Source organism: Oncorhynchus kisutch, unplaced genomic scaffold (genome assembly GCF_002021735.2).
Source record: "Oncorhynchus kisutch isolate 150728-3 unplaced genomic scaffold, Okis_V2 scaffold3051, whole genome shotgun sequence".
NCBI lineage: Eukaryota > Metazoa > Chordata > Actinopteri > Salmoniformes > Salmonidae > Oncorhynchus > Oncorhynchus kisutch.
In genome coordinates this window covers 107,450-123,760 of record NW_022264996.1, presented here as the reverse complement: position 1 = coordinate 123,760, position 16,311 = coordinate 107,450, and the positions used below count along the sequence as shown (strand labels likewise).

General features: G+C 42.9%; 1 protein-coding gene across 1 annotated transcript in view; it reads right to left on the bottom strand.

Moving 5' to 3' along the window:
* The window catches only part of ptprb (protein tyrosine phosphatase receptor type b), a 107,454-nt gene that overhangs the window by 27,312 nt on the left and 63,831 nt on the right, over positions 1 to 16,311 (bottom strand). Inside the window, exons 17-22 of the mRNA XM_031820111.1 lie at positions 16,131 to 16,305; positions 8,552 to 8,695; positions 8,019 to 8,295; positions 7,684 to 7,790; positions 3,636 to 3,741; positions 3,017 to 3,097 (exon numbers count right to left, since the gene is read on the bottom strand). Of these exons, the coding sequence (XP_031675971.1) occupies positions 3,017 to 3,097; positions 3,636 to 3,741; positions 7,684 to 7,790; positions 8,019 to 8,295; positions 8,552 to 8,695; positions 16,131 to 16,305 (890 nt within the window). The remainder of the gene's footprint in view (positions 1 to 3,016; positions 3,098 to 3,635; positions 3,742 to 7,683; positions 7,791 to 8,018; positions 8,296 to 8,551; positions 8,696 to 16,130; positions 16,306 to 16,311) is intronic.

Below are 16,311 nucleotides of genomic sequence, written 5' to 3'. Positions count from 1 at the left end.
GAGAGATGGAAGGATGGAGAGATGAAGAGATGGAAGAATGGAGAGAGGGAAGGATGGAGAGAGGGAAGGATCGGGAGAGTGAAGGATGGAAAGATGAATGGAGAGATGGAGAGATGGAAGGATGGAGAGAGGGAAGGATGGAGGGATGGAAGGATGGAGAGAGGGAAGGATGGAGAGAGGGAAGGATGGAGAGAGGGAAGGATGGAGAGAGGGAAGGATGGAGGGATGGAAGGATGGAGGGATGAGAGAGGGAAGGATGGAGAGATGGAAGGATGGAGAGATGGAAGGATGGAGAGATGGCCTCATTCTGTCATTACATGTCTAATCAATGAACTGCTAGTCCTTCTCTCTGCTCTGATCCCCATGTCAATCACTGGTTTTAAGTCATGTATATTTCAGCAGTGCTCTTTGTGATCTCTTGTCTCTGCCAGTCACTCGTTGGAAGGACTAGGAGGCAGGCAGTGACTTCAGTATTTGCTCGTCACTCCTTCAGTCTCAAGTAATGTCTTTCCTATAATCTTCACTCCAATGCAATGACACATGAAGTTTGTCTCTAAGTTTGTCTCTAGGTGCTTCTAAACTCAAGGAGCGTACAGTTGTATTGAACAACTCTTTATGAATCAGACGTTGAAATCAGACATTAAAATCAGACTTTGAAATCGGACATTAAAATCAGAAGTTGAAATTAGATATTATAATCATCTTTATAAAAGTGTCCTCAGCAGGGATATAAAAAGGCACTGAATCTGCAGCCTGATCTCCTCTGGCAGACCATTCCAAAGTCTAGGGGCCCTAATTGCAAATGGTTTTCAACCTGGACTTTGGAATGGTCAACAGTGCCCTGCTAGAGGATCTCAGACTGTGTCCTGGCTCATAGGGAGATGGATGGTCAACAGTGCCCTGCCAGAGGATCTCATGCTGTGTCCTGGCTCATAGGGAGATGAATGGTCAACAGTGCCATGCCAGAGGATCTCAGGCTGTGTCCTGGCTCATAGGAAGATGAATGGTCAACAGTGCCCTGCTAGAGGATCTCAGGCTGTGTCCTGGCTCATAGGGAGATGAATGGTCAACAGTGCCCTGCCAGAGGATCTCAGGCTGTGTCCTGGCTCATAGGGAGATGAATGGTCAACAGTGCCCTGCCAGAGGATCTCATGCTGTGTCCTGGCTCATAGGGAGATGGATGATCAGAGATATAGGCTGGGGTTAAACCAAACCTAGCCTTTAAAACGTGATTAATACAAGGTTACTATCTATTCTAAAAGTGACTGGTAGCTAGTTTAGAGAAACTAGATGAGGTGTGATATGGTTCCATTTCCTGGTGCCTGTTAAAAGCCGAGCTGCAGCGGTTTGAACTAACTGGAGTGATTTCGGACTGGCACATGTACACAGAGAGTTACAGTAATCTAGGCATGAGGCAATACAAGTATGTAGAAGTTTCTCCAAATCAGTGGCTGAGATAAAATACTTGACATTAGCTAGCTTGGTCACTGGATAAGGGTAGCTACACTAGCTTGGTCATTGGTGAAGGGTAGCTATGCTAGCTTGGTCAATGGTGAAGGGTAGCTACACTAGCTTGGTCATTGGTGAAGGGTAGCTATGCTAGCTTGGTCACTGGTGAAGGGTAGCTATGCTAGCTTGGTCACTGGTGAAAGGTAGCTACACTAGCTTGGTCATTTGTGAAGGGTAGCTATGCTAGCTTGGTCACTGGTGAAAGGTAGCTACACTAGCTTGGTCATTGGTGAAGGGTAGCTACGCTAGCTTAGTCACAGGTGAAAGGTAGCTAAACTAGCTTGGTCACTGGATAAGGGTAGCTACGCTAGCTTGGTCATTGGTGAAGGGTAGCTATGCTAGTTTGGTCACTGGTGATGGGTAGCTATGCTAGGTAGCTTGCTAGCTTAGTCACTGGTGAAGGGTAGCTATACTAGCTTGGTCAATGGTGAAGGGTAGCTACGCTACCTTGGTCACTGGTGAAGGGTAGCTACGCTAGCTTGGTCAATGGTGAAGGGTAGCTATGCTAGTTTGGTTAATGGTAGCTACACTAGCTTGGTCTATGGTGAAGGGTCGCTATGCTAGCTTGGTCAATGGTGAAGGGTAGCTATGCTAGCTTGGTCACTGGTGAAGGGTAGCTACACTAGCTTGGTCTATGGTGAAGGGTCGCTATGCTAGCTTGGTCAATGGTGAAGGGTAGCTATGCTAGCTTGGTCACTGGTGAAGGGTAGCTACGCTAGCTTGGTCAATGGTGAAGGGTAGCTATGCTAGTTTGGTTAATGGTAGCTACACTAGCTTGGTCTATGGTGAAGGGTCGCTATGCTAGCTTGGTCAATGGTGAAGGGTAGCTATGCTAGCTTGGTCACTGGTGAAGGGTAGCTACACTAGCTTGGTCACTGGTGAAGGGTAGCTATGCTAGCTTGGTCACTGATGAAGGGTAGCTATGCTAGTGTGGTCACTGGGTCTGATTGGTAAATAGACCTGTGTGTTTTTCACCTACCAGAGAATTGCGGATGACGTCACCAAGGGGAAGCGTATAAAGAGAAAAAGGGTTGTGTGTGTGTAACGGATGTGAAATAGCTAGCTAGTTAGTGGTGGTGCTGGTGTAACGGATGTGAAATAGCTAACTAGTTAGCGGTGGTGCTGGTGTAACGGATGTGAAATAGCTAGCTAGTTAGCGGTGGTGCTGGTGTAACGGATGTGAAATAGCTAGCTAGTTAGCGGTGGTGCTGGTGTAACGGATGTGAAATAGCTAGCTTAGTTAGCGTTGGTACTGGTGTAACGGATGTGAAATAGCTAGCTAGTTAGCGGTGGTGCGCGCTAAATAGCGTTTCAATCGGTGACGTCACTTGCTCTGAGAACTTGAAGTAGTGGTTCCCCGCGGCTCTGCAAGGCCCACGGCTTTTGTGGAGCGATGGGTAACGATGCTTCGTGGGTGACTGTTGTTGATGAGTGCAGAGGGTCCCTGGTTCGCGCCCTGGTATGGGCGAGGGGACGGTCTAAAGTTATACTGTTACATGTGTCTCACCTTCTGACTCCAACGTACATCCCTGATGTGGGCCCCTGCTTCCACATGCTCATCCGTACCACTGGGCTCTCCTGTACTGCCCTGTGTACACACAACCATGCAATCAATTCAACTATAATTTTTTTTTTTTTTTACCCAATTTGTAAAATTGTATTAGATTTGCCCGAATGGGTAGCACAATGTACAACACACAACACACACGAAAACCCACAGGCACGCACTACAGTACGTCTGTCCAGCAGCAAATGACTCATTCTTCAGTAATTTATACATAATTCCTAATTACACAGTCGTTAGCGTGACACATGATAGCTTCTGGACTCTACAATAAGGTTAGACATCATTGGTAGACTGAGTTTGAGGATGCCGATCATTAGAGCTCCAGCTTACTTCCTGTATGAATAACAAACAGAAACATTATTTACTGTCTAATAGTTCAAGACACGTGAAAATATGCATCTACATGTGAGTTCCAGCGTTATTTTTGTTCGTGTCCCCAAAGGAGTGTCAAACTGTGTTAACCCACTGAGCTAAAGCCTAGGCATTATCCCAGAGAGGTAACGCAGGTCTTCAGGTCTCAGGCAAGGTGAAACATCCCAGTCCCGGACTAGACACTCACACTTTACGGACTCTCTGCCTGTAGACGAGGAGGGAGATGACGGCGATCAACATTCCGATGAGGAACATTCCGGCGCTGATGCCTTCGATGACTCCGCTTAGGGGCTCTGGGAGAGAAAACAAGAACACACAAACATCCATGAATAAAACCCCTTACTGAGACTATAGTAATAAACCCCTTACTGTGACTATAGTAATAAACCCCTTACTGTGACTATAGTAATAAACCCCTCACTGTGACTATAGTAATAAACCCCTTACTGTGACTATAGTAATAAACCCCTTACTGTGACTATAGTAATAAACCCCTTACTGTGACTATAGTAATAAACCCCTCACTGTGACTATAGTAATAAACCCCTTACTGTGACTATAGTAATAAATCCCTTACTGTGACAGTGACTATAGTAATAAACCCCTCACTGTGACTATAGTAATAAACCCCTCACTGTGACAGTGACTATAGTAATAAACCCCTTACTGTGACAGTGACTATAGTAATAAACCCCTCACTGTGACTATAGTAATAAACCCCTTACTGTGACTGTGACTATAGTAATAAACCCCTTACTGTGACAGTGACTATAGTAGTAAACCCCTTACTGTGACTATAGTAATAAACCCCTCACTGTGACTATAGAAATAAACCCCTTACTGTGACAGTGACTATAGTAATAAACCCCTCACTGTGACTATAGTAATAAACCCCTTACTGTGACAGTGACTATAGTAATAAACCCCTTACTGTGACTATAGTAATAAACCCCTTACTGTGACAGTGACTATAGTAATAAACCCCTTACTGTGACAGTGACTATAGTAATAAACCCCTTACTGTGACTATAGTAATAAACCCCTCACTGTGACTATAGTAATAAACCCCTTACTGTGACTATAGTAATAAACCCCTTACTGTGACTATAGTAATAAACCCCTTACTGTGACTATAGTAATAAACCCCTTACTGTGACAGTGACTATAGTGATAAACCCCTTACTGTGACTATAGTAATAAACCCCTTACTGTGACTATAGTAATAAACCCCTTACTGTGACTATAGTAATAAACCCCTTACTGTGACAGTGACTATAGTGATAAACCCCTTACTGTGACTATAGTGATAAACCCCTTACTGTGACTATAGTAATAAACCCCTCACTGTGACAGTGACTATAGTAATAAACCCCTCACTGTGACTATAGTAATAAACCCCTTACTGTGACAGTGACTATAGTAATAAACCCCTTACTGTGACAGTGACTATAGTAATAAACCCCTTACTGTGACTATAGTAATAAACCCCTTACTGTGACAGTGACTATAGTAATAAACCCCTTACTGTGACTATAGTAATAAACCCCTTACTGTGACTGTGACTATAGTAATAAACCCCTTACTGTGACTATAGTAATAAACCCCTTACTGTGACTGTGACTATAGTAATAAACCCCTTACTGTGACTATAGTAATAAACCCCTTACTGTGACTATAGTAATAAATCCCTTACTGTGACAGTGACTATAGTGATAAACCCCTTACTGTGACTATAGTAATAAATCCCTTACTGTGACAGTGACTATAGTAATAAATCCCTTACTGTGACAGTGCCTATAGTAATAAACCCCTTACTGTGACTATAGTAATAAATCCCTTACTGTGACAGTGACTATAGTAATAAACCCCTTACTGTGACAGTGACTATAGTAATAAACCCCTTACTGTGACAGTGACTATAGTAGTAAACCCCTTACTGAGACTATAGTAGTAAACCCCTTACTGAGACTATAGTAGTAAACCCCTCACTGTGACAGTGACTATAGTAGTACATCCTCTTACTGTGACTGTGACTATAGTAGTACATCCTCTTACTGTGACTATAGTAGTACATCCTCTTACTGTGACTATAGTAGTAAATCCCTTACTGTGACTACTAGTTAGTCTCCTCGATCAAAACTTCCCCCAGTCTTTTATTGGAATCAGGGGAGCAGAGCGAGTTGTTTTAATTGTCTCCATATTTCTGGTACTATAGTTGATGGATCAATGTTAAAGACAGAGCGGAGGTGAGTGAGAAATAGGAACCATTTGAGCAGGAGATTAAAGCACTATATTCCTAGATAGCACTGCAGGGTTTAATGTCTAAATCAATAGACGAGAGTACTTGCACACAACACAATCTCACTGCTGTAATAGGTGTAATGTTACTGCCAGTGTACAGTGTTTTCTGAAAGGATTCAGACCCCTTGACTTTTTCCCACATTTTGTTACGTTACACAGCCTTATTCTAAAATGTATAAAATATTTGTTTCCATCATCAATCTACACACAATATCCCACAATGACAAAGCGAAAACAGGTTTTTAGAAAATTTGGCAAATGTATAAAAACACAAAAACAGAAATAGCTTATTTTACATAAGTATTCAGACCCTTTGCTATTAAACTCGAAATTGAGCTCAGGTGCACCCTGTTCCCATTAATCATCCTTGAGATATATTTGTAACTTGATTGGAATCCACCTGGTGTAAATTCAATTGATTGGACATGATTTGGAAAGGCACACATCTGTCTATATCAGGTCCCACAGTTGACAGTGCATGTCAGAGCAAAAACCAAGCCATGAGGTCAAAGGAATTGTCAGTAGAGCTTCGAGACAGGATTGTGTCGATGCACAGCTCTGGGAAGGGCACCAAAATATTTCTGCAGCAATGAAGGTCCCCAAGAACACAGTGGCCACCATCATTCTTAAATGGAAGAAGTTTGGAATCACCAAGACTCTTCCTAGAGGTTGTCGCCTGGCCACTGAGCAATCGGGGGAAAAGGGCCTTGGTCAGGGAGGTGACCAAGAAACCTATGGTCACTCTGACAGAGCTCCAGAGTTCCTCTGTGGAGATAGGAGAACCTTCCAGAAGGACAACCATCCCTGCAGCACTCTACCAATCAGGTCTTCATGGTGGAGTGGCCAGACGGAAGCCACTCCTCAGTAAAAGGCACATGACAGACCGCTTGGAGTTTTCCAAAAGGCACCTAAAGACGCTCAGATCATGAGAAACAAGATTCTCTGCTGATGAAACCAAAATGTAACTATTTGGCCTGAATGCCAAGCATCATGTCTGGAGGAAACCTGGCACCATCCCTACAGTGAAGCATGGTGGTGGTAGCATGTTTTTCAGCAGCAGGAACTGGGAGACTAGTCAGGATTGAGGGAAAGATGAACGGAGCAAAGTGCAGAGAGATCCTTGATGAAAACCTGCTCCAGAGCACTCAAGACCTCAGACTGGGGCAAAGGTTTACCTTCCAACAACGACCCTAAGCACAAAGCCAAGACAACGCAGGAGTGGCTTTCGGACAAGCCTCTGAATGTCCTTGAGTGGCCCAGCCAGAGCCCAGACTTGAAAATTGATGTGCAGAGACACTCTCCATCCAACCTGACAGATCTTGAGAGGATCTACAGAGAAGAATGGGAGAAACTCCCCAAATACAGGTGCGCTAAGCTTGTAATGTCATACCCCAGACTACTCAAGGCTGTAATCGCTGCCAAAGGTGCTTCAACAAAGTACTGAGTAAAGGGTCTGAATACTTATGTAAATGTAATATGAAAAACTTTTTCATCCATTTTAGAATAAGGCTGTAACGTAACAAAATGTGGAAAAGGTCAAGGGGTCTGAATACTTTGGCAGTGCACTGGCAGCATTTAATCGGTGCACCTTCATGTAAACTTAGAACAGGAAAGGTCAGAGATTTATTTTATTATACAGGATGTCTTGTTAAGATTAATTACTTTTTTCAGACATCAAGAAGGAGAGAGAGAGAGAGAGAGAGAGAGAGAGAGAGAGAGAGAGAGAGAGAGAGAGAGAGAGGGATGAGAGAAAGAAAGGGAGCAAGAGAGAGAGATAAGAGAGAGAGATTAGAGGGTGAGGGTCATCGGTAGAGGGTATATAGTGTGGTTGCACCTGCTTGTGTCCTGATGGGTGGAGACAGGAAGTGTCAGAGTAATGGAGAGAGAGGGAAGGAGAGGGGGAAGAGAGGGCCAGGATCGGAGGTAAAGCTCACCTGCTTGTGTCCTGATGGGTGGAGACAGGAAGGTGTCCCTGTAAAGAGGTTTGGGGAACTCTCTGTGGTCTTCGTCAAACAGCTGAGTGAAGGCACGGACACTGATTCTGCACAGAGAACAGAGAACAGCCATTGACTTCCATTAGTATCAACTTACATCAAATTATTTCCCTGGTGAGCATAAATGGCTATAATATACTGCATTATTTTGCCCTCCTAGACAAGGTCAAGGGTTAGTATGACCTGTAAGACTTGATTAGGATGGGTGTTTTTTTTTTAAGTAATTCAAACCTAGGTAAAGTGTTTGGTTTGTGTGGGGCCATATTATTGTTTACCTGTAGGCAGTCTTAGGCTTGAGAGGCCCATCACAGAAGTGGTAGAGATCACTGCTGTGCTCGTTATCATCATCTTCCTCTGAATCACAAGGCCCTCCCAGGCGATCCAGCCCCGCCCCCAGGTTGACCTCAAACACATGCCCAGCTCCCATTCCCTGTTCCTGGGCACAGCCACTGGGAAAGTAGCCTGTCTGGTAGGCCCGCACGGAGCTGTTGCTTCTGTAGTCCTGGAAGGAAGGTAGAGGGTGGAGCTGCTCTGTCTGCAGGACTTCATTGTCTGTGACGGGTCAAGAGTGAGTAATAAAGTTGGATGGATTCAAAAGTGTACTAAATCCCCTTCAGCTCTCCCTTAAAAAAAACTCTCTTTCACTTCCTCATCAATTACATTTGGAAGTTTTTCAAATTCAAATGTATTTGATTTCATCAACATCATTATCAGACATATCCAACATGATGTTAAAGTAAGAAAGGAAATTGTGTAGAAAATATATTGAGCCGTACTGAGAAAGCTGTAAATAGAGAGGAACCTTTACCAGTGGACTCAGCCACGATGACAGTGAAGAACCTGACGGCTCCGTTGACGTCGCTGAACCAGCTGCAGTTGAACTTGAACAAAATGGTGGAGGGGGTGATGCGTACCGCCCTCTCATTGACCCGTATTGTGGTAGGGGGCGGGCCTAAAGGGGTAAAAAAAATAAAAATAAGACAGGCGATTGGTTCAAGGGGTGTGTCTGTCAAATAATCCAGACTTTGATTGGCTGAACCAGATGTGTAAGAGTAGGGCTGGAACTAATAGCCTGCACACCCAGTATCTCTGCAGGGGAGGGTTGGCCATCCTTGTTCTAGAAATGTGCTGCCATGTGTCTCCTCTTGTGTCATATATCTCGTATCATATCAAAACTGCTACCTCAATTTCCCCTGTTATGAGACAAATAATGATTGACTTGACAATAGGCCCCTTTTACACCCAGAATCACACTCCTACTGCTTTTCCAGCATTTGTATGTATGCCACTGAATCTCTATATCAGGCCCAGCTCAGACAAGGTTATATTGTATTGTTTCTTTGGTTGATTAGCAGTGAGACAGATTGTAATTGGATTGGTCCCATTTCTTCCCATCCACAAAATGTGGTCTCTGGACAACCAGGTCCTCTTTAAGCATAGTTAGTTAGTTAGTTAGTTAGTTAGTTAGTTTCTCTCTCTCTCTCTCTCTCTCTCTCTCTCTCTCTCTCTCTCTCTCTCTCTCTCTCTCTCTCTCTCTCTCTCTCTCTCTCTCTCTCTCTCTCTCTCTCTCTCTCTCTCTCTCTCTCTCTCTCTCTCTCTCTCTCTCTCTCTCTCTCTCTCTCTCTCTCTCTCTCTCTCTCTCTCTCTCTCTCTCTCTCTCTCTCTCTCTCTCTCTCTCTCTCTGCTCGTAACGTTGTACAGTTAGACAGTGAAACAGCAGGGCTCTTGACAGAAGTGTGAAAGCTCATTGCCTCCTTATGAACCACGCTGTGAATGGCACTAGTAAATCTGCCCACTTACAGAGAGGAGGGAGAGAGACAGAGAGAGAGAAAGACAAAGAGAGAGGGAGAGATAGAGGTAGAGAGAAGAGAGATGGAGGAGAAAGAGATTGAGAGCAAGAGAGAGCAAGAGAGAGAGAGTGAGAGAGAGGTGGAGGAGAGTAGAGAGAGAGAGACAGAGAGAGTAGAGAGAGAGAGAGAGAGAGAGGTGGAGGAGAGTAGAGAGAGAGAGAGAGAGAGAGAGAGAGAGAGAGAGAGAGAGGTGGAGGAGAGTAGAGAGAGAGAGAGTAGAGAGAGAGAAGAGAGAGAGAGAGAGAGACAGAGAGAGTAGAGAGAGAGAGAGAGAGAGAGAGACAGAGAGAGTAGGTAGAGAGAGAGAGAGAGAGAGAGAGAGAGAGAGAGGGAGAGAGAGAGAACACACATGCCTGGTCTCATCCATTGAGGCCATCTGGAGGCTGTGTTAGTTAATATGGCACCGTCTCCACTGATCTAATTATGTTCTGTTGGTTATGATGAAGTCGTCCTCCCTGCCTCCCTCCTTCCCTCCCTCCGGAAAAAAGAACACAAATCCTGGCATTTCCATCCCCCTAGGGGAGGCAGAGGGTGAGGAGGGGAAAGGATTTGAGTTGGCCTAGCAGCCTATTTCTCTAAATCTCTCTCTCTATCTCTCTTTTCTGCTCTCATTCCTCTCATCATCCCCCTCTGTGTCGTCTCCATCATTCTCTCCCTCCCTCACCCTCTCCTCTCTCCCTCCCTCACCCTCTCCACTCTCCCTCCCTCACCCTCTCCACTCTCCCTCCCTCACCCTCTCCACTCTCCCTCCCTCACCCTCTCCACTCTCCCCTCCCTCACCCTCTCCACTCTCCCTCCCTCACCCTCTCCACTCTCCCTCCCTCACCCTCTCCACTCTCCCTCCCTCACCCTCTCCTCTCTCCCTCCCTCACCCTCTCCCAGGTGTTCTGAGCTATTTCAGGATATCTTTATGTAAATGTGTTCCTAAGGCTGCAGCTTCCGTAGGGGGGCAGCAGAGCCACAGTTAGGCTAGTTAGCATCCGCTAACAGGGATGTCTTGCTTCCACAATGCTCCCCTATGGACTTCACACTGCTCCTGTCCACTTTAGATGACATCAGATGTCTTCCTATCTCCTGTCTACTTCCAACTAGTGTTCTAATCTCAGGGGCTGCGTCTGGAATAGACCAGAGCCCTATTCCCTATATAGTGCACTACTTTAGACCAGAGCCCTATTCCCTATATAGTGCACTACTTTAGACCAGAGCCCTATTCCCTATATAGTGCACTACTTTTGACCAGAGCCCTATTCCCTATATAGTGCACTATTTTAGACCAGAGCCCTATTCCCTATATAGTGCACTACTTTAGATCAGAGTCCTATTCCCTATATAGTGCACTACTTTAGCCCTGAGCCCTATATAGTGCACTACTTTAGACCAGAGCCCTTTAGTGAATAGGGGGGCCTTTCGGGATTCAAACAGTCTTCTAGAGGGGCCTTTGGTGCAGTTGTATGAGCAATGACAGACCACAGGAAGTGGTCTAGCTACTATAGCCTTACTCTCTCATCTGATAATGGTATTGTCACCTTGGCAGCTGATATTGACCATTTGGTAGCTTGCAGTTAGCCACTCCAGAGGGCATATCTTTGGCGTTATTGATTCAAGGGGCTTTATTGGCATGGGAAACACATGTTAACATTGCCAAAGCAATTGAGGTAGATAATATACCGAAGTTTCAAAAGAATAAAGACATTACAAATGTCTTATTATGTGTATATACAGTGTTGTAACAATGTACAAATGGTTAAAGTAGACAAGGGAAAATAATAAAATAATGTCTCTCACTCTCTCTCTGGCTCCTCTCTCTCTCTCTCTGGCTCCTCTCTCTCTCTCTCTCTCTCTCTCTCTCTCTCTCTCTCTCTCTCTCTCTCTCTCTCTCTCTCTCTCTCTCTCTCTCTCTCTCCCTCTCCCCCTCTCCCCCTCTCCCCCTCTCTCTTTCTCTCTTTCTCTCTAGCCCAATCTTTTTCAATAAATAATTTTGACAGAACTGGAATACAAAGCTATAAGTGAGTACTGTGTGACTTTCTCACCAACAGTACGTTCCGTCAGTTTCTGTAGATAAAGACAGTCGCCTAATTGAAACATCAGCAATATTTCAACATCATTTCACCTGGGTTCATTTTCCTCAGTCCTCGTATTACATTAGCATAGAAGGTCAACTAAAATAGCACCTTTAAATCTGTGAGATGATCAAGTATGATTACCAGAGGACTTTAAAAGTGTAGGAGGATAAACCATTTAAAAATTCGGACTAATCTCAAAACAATGCTTTCATAAAATCCTAAAATATTTAAAGCAGCTCGTCACCCTATTTGAAGTAGTTACAACTTATAAGTTAGAGACTTCTGTGGAGTCTAAACTCATTAAAGTTGAATTTAACAAGAGCAAACGCTCACTAACCTTTTCTCAAAACTATACTGAGACAGATGCCAAATGTTTAACCAAAGGCAGAGGCATCACATTACTCAGAGCAGGTTGAGAATCTATTTATCTGGGTCCTGGAGTATTAATCTGACTATTAACACATTTAGGATATCAGTCAGAGTGTGTGTGTGTGTGTGTGTGTGTGTGTGTGTGTGTGTGTGTGTGTGTGTGTGTGGTGTGTGTGTGTGTGTGTGTGTGTGTGTGTGTGTGTGTGTGTGTGTGTGTGTGACTCAGCATCCTGCTAAGAGGGGACCAATGCCACGGAAAAGCAGTGCAAATTCAGAGACGTGTCACTTGTCAGGTAGAGAGAGGCGGATATGGAATGGAAGGGACCTCCACAGATGGGTTTATTCATCAAGTCTGTTAGAAACACTACTACTGGTAGAAACACTACTACTGGTAGAAACACTACTACTGTTAGAAACACTACTACACTACTACTGGTAGAAACACTACTACTGGTAGAAACACTACTACTGGTAGAAACACTACAACACTACTACTGGTAGAAACACTACTACTGGTAGAAACACTACTACTGGTAGAACACTACTACACTACTACTGGTAGAAACACTACTACTGGTAGAAACACTACTACTGGTAGAAACACATCTACACTACTACTGGTAGAAACACTACTACTGATAGAAACACTATTACTAGTAGAAACACTATTACTGTTAGTGGTCTGCTAGAAACACTACTACTGGTAGAAACACTACTACACTACTACTGGTAGAAACACTACCACACTACTACTGGTAGAAACACTACTACTGTTAGAAACACTACTACTGGTAGAAACACTACTACTGATAGAAACACTACTACTGTTAGAAACACTACTACTGATAGAAACACTACTACTGTTAGAAACACTACTACTGTTAGAAACACTACTACTGATAGAAACACTACTACTGGTAGAAACACTACTACTAGTAGAAACACTACTACTGTTAGAAACACTACTACTAGTAGAAACACTACTACTAGTAGAAACACTACTACTAGTAGAAACACTACTACTGATAGAAACACTACTACTGTTAGAAACACTACTACTAGTAGAAACACTACTACTGATAGAAACACTACTACTAGTAGAAACACTACTACTGATAGAAACACTACTACTAGTAGAAACACTACTACTGATAGAAACACTACTACTAGTAGAAACACTACTACTAGTAGAAACACTACTACTGTTAGAAACACTACTACACTACTACTGGTAGAAACACTACTACACTACTACTGGTAGAAACACTACTACTGGTAGAAACACTACTACTGGTAGAAACACTACAACACTACTACTGATAGAAACACTACTACTGTTAGAAACACTACTACTGGTAGAAACACTACTACTGTTAGAAACACTACTACTGGTAGAAACACTACTACTGGTAGAAACACTACTACTGATAGAAACACTACTACTAGTAGAAACACTACTACTAGTAGAAACACTACTACTGATAGAAACACTACTACTAGTAGAAACACTACTACTAGTAGAAACACTACTACTGTTAGAAACACTACTACACTACTACTGGTAGAACACTACTACTGTTAGAAACACTACTACTGGTAGAAACACTACTACTGTTAGAAACACTACTACTAGTAGAAACACTACTACTGATAGAAACACTACTACTAGTAGAAACACTACTACTAGTAGAAACACTACTACTGTTAGAAACACTACTACTGTTAGAAACACTACTACACTACTACTGGTAGAAACACTACTACTGGTAGAAACACTACTACTGGTAGAAACACTACTACTGGTAGAAACACATCTACACTACTACTGGTAGAAACACTACTACTGATAGAAACACTATTACTAGTAGAAACACTATTACTGTTAGTGGTCTGCTAGAAACACTACTACTGGTAGAAACACTACTACACTACTACTGGTAGAAACACTACCACACTACTACTGGTAGAAACACTACTACTGTTAGAAACACTACTACTGGTAGAAACACTACTACTGATAGAAACACTACTACTGTTAGAAACACTACTACTGATAGAAACACTACTACTGTTAGAAACACTACTACTGTTAGAAACACTACTACTGATAGAAACACTACTACTGGTAGAAACACTACTACTAGTAGAAACACTACTACTGTTAGAAACACTACTACTAGTAGAAACACTACTACTAGTAGAAACACTACTACTAGTAGAAACACTACTACTAGTAGAAACACTACTACTGATAGAAACACTACTACTGTTAGAAACACTACTACTAGTAGAAACACTACTACTGATAGAAACACTACTACTAGTAGAAACACTACTACTGATAGAAACACTACTACTAGTAGAAACACTACTACTGATAGAAACACTACTACTAGTAGAAACACTACTACTAGTAGAAACACTACTACTAGTAGAAACACTACTACTGTTAGAAACACTACTACACTACTACTGGTAGAAACACTACTACACTACTACTGGTAGAAACACTACTACTGGTAGAAACACTACTACTGGTAGAAACACTACAACACTACTACTGATAGAAACACTACTACTGGTAGAAACACTACTACTGTTAGAAACACTACTACTGGTAGAAACACTACTACTGATAGAAACACTACTACTGATAGAAACACTACTACTAGTAGAAACACTACTACTAGTAGAAACACTACTACTAGTAGAAACACTACTACTGATAGAAACACTACTACTAGTAGAAACACTACTACTAGTAGAAACACTACTACTGTTAGAAACACTACTACACTACTACTGGTAGAAACACTACTACTGTTAGAAACACTACTACTGGTAGAAACACTACTACTGTTAGAAACACTACTACTAGTAGAAACACTACTACTGATAGAAACACTACTACTAGTAGAAACACTACTACTAGTAGAAACACTACTACTGTTAGAAACACTACTACTGTTAGAAACACTACTACACTACTACTGGTAGAAACACTACTACTGGTAGAAACACTACTACTGGTAGAAACACTACTACACTACTACTGGTAGAAACACTACTACTGTTAGAAACACTACTACTGTTAGTGGTCTGATAGAAACACTGGTGGTACTCATACAAGTTTAGACTGTTAGACAGTGCATGTACCTGGAGCATGTCAAAGGTCATTTAACAGGTCATTTAGCAGGTCATTTAGCAGGTCATTTAACAGGTGATTTAGCAGGTCATTTAGCAGGTCATTTAATGGGTCATTTAGCAGGTCATTTAGCAGGTCATTTAATGGGTCATTTAACAGGTCATTTAGCAGGTCAGTTAACAGGTAATTTAATGGGTCATTTAGCAGGTCATTTAATGGGTCATTTAGCAGGTCATTTAGCAGGTCAGTTAACAGGTAATTTAGCAGGTCAGTTAACAGGTAATTTAATGGGTCATTTAGCAGGTCATTTAATGGGTCATTTAGCAGGTCATTTAGCAGGTCATTTAGCAGGTCATTTAACAGGTCATTTAGCAGGTCATTTAGCAGGTCATTTAACAGGTCATTTAACAGGTCATTTAGCAGGTCATTTAGCAGGTCATTTAGCAGGTCAATTAAACAGGTCATTTAGCAGGTCATTTAATGGGTCATTTAACAGGTCATTTAGCAGGTCATTTAGCAGGTCATTTAGCAGGTCATTTATTGGGTCATTTAACAGGTCATTTAGCAGGTCATTTAGCAGGTCATTTAGCAGGTCATTTAGCAGGTCAATTAACAGGTCATTTAGCTGGTCATTTAACAGGTCATTTAGCAGGTCAATTAACAGGTCATTTAGCAGGTCATTTAGCAGGTCAATTAACAGGTCATTTAGCAGGTAATTTAACAGGTCATTTAGCAGGTCATTTAACAGGTCACGTATCAGCATGTTGGGACAGCTAAATCCCATCAACCATTGTGTCACTCGGATGTTGTTTGGTGTCATCTGGTGTGGTGGTTCTGTGTGGTGACCTGGTTTGTTGTCATGGTGATTGTGAGTCTGGATCTTACAGCAGATAAACTCTACTCTAGGATGGGGGTCTATGATACAACTCCGGTTGTCAGCCGGTATAGGTAGTTACTCACGGTCGATCATGGTGACCACATTCTCCTCCACGGCGGGGCTGCTGAGTCCAGCTGAGGCCACTCTGACAGCCACGTTGTATCTCCTGTAAGGCTGTAGGTTCTCCAGGCTGAGTAAGGTACTATCCCGGGCCAGACGCAGGGCGTACACCAGCTCCCAGCTGTCCTGCTGACGCACCTGGAA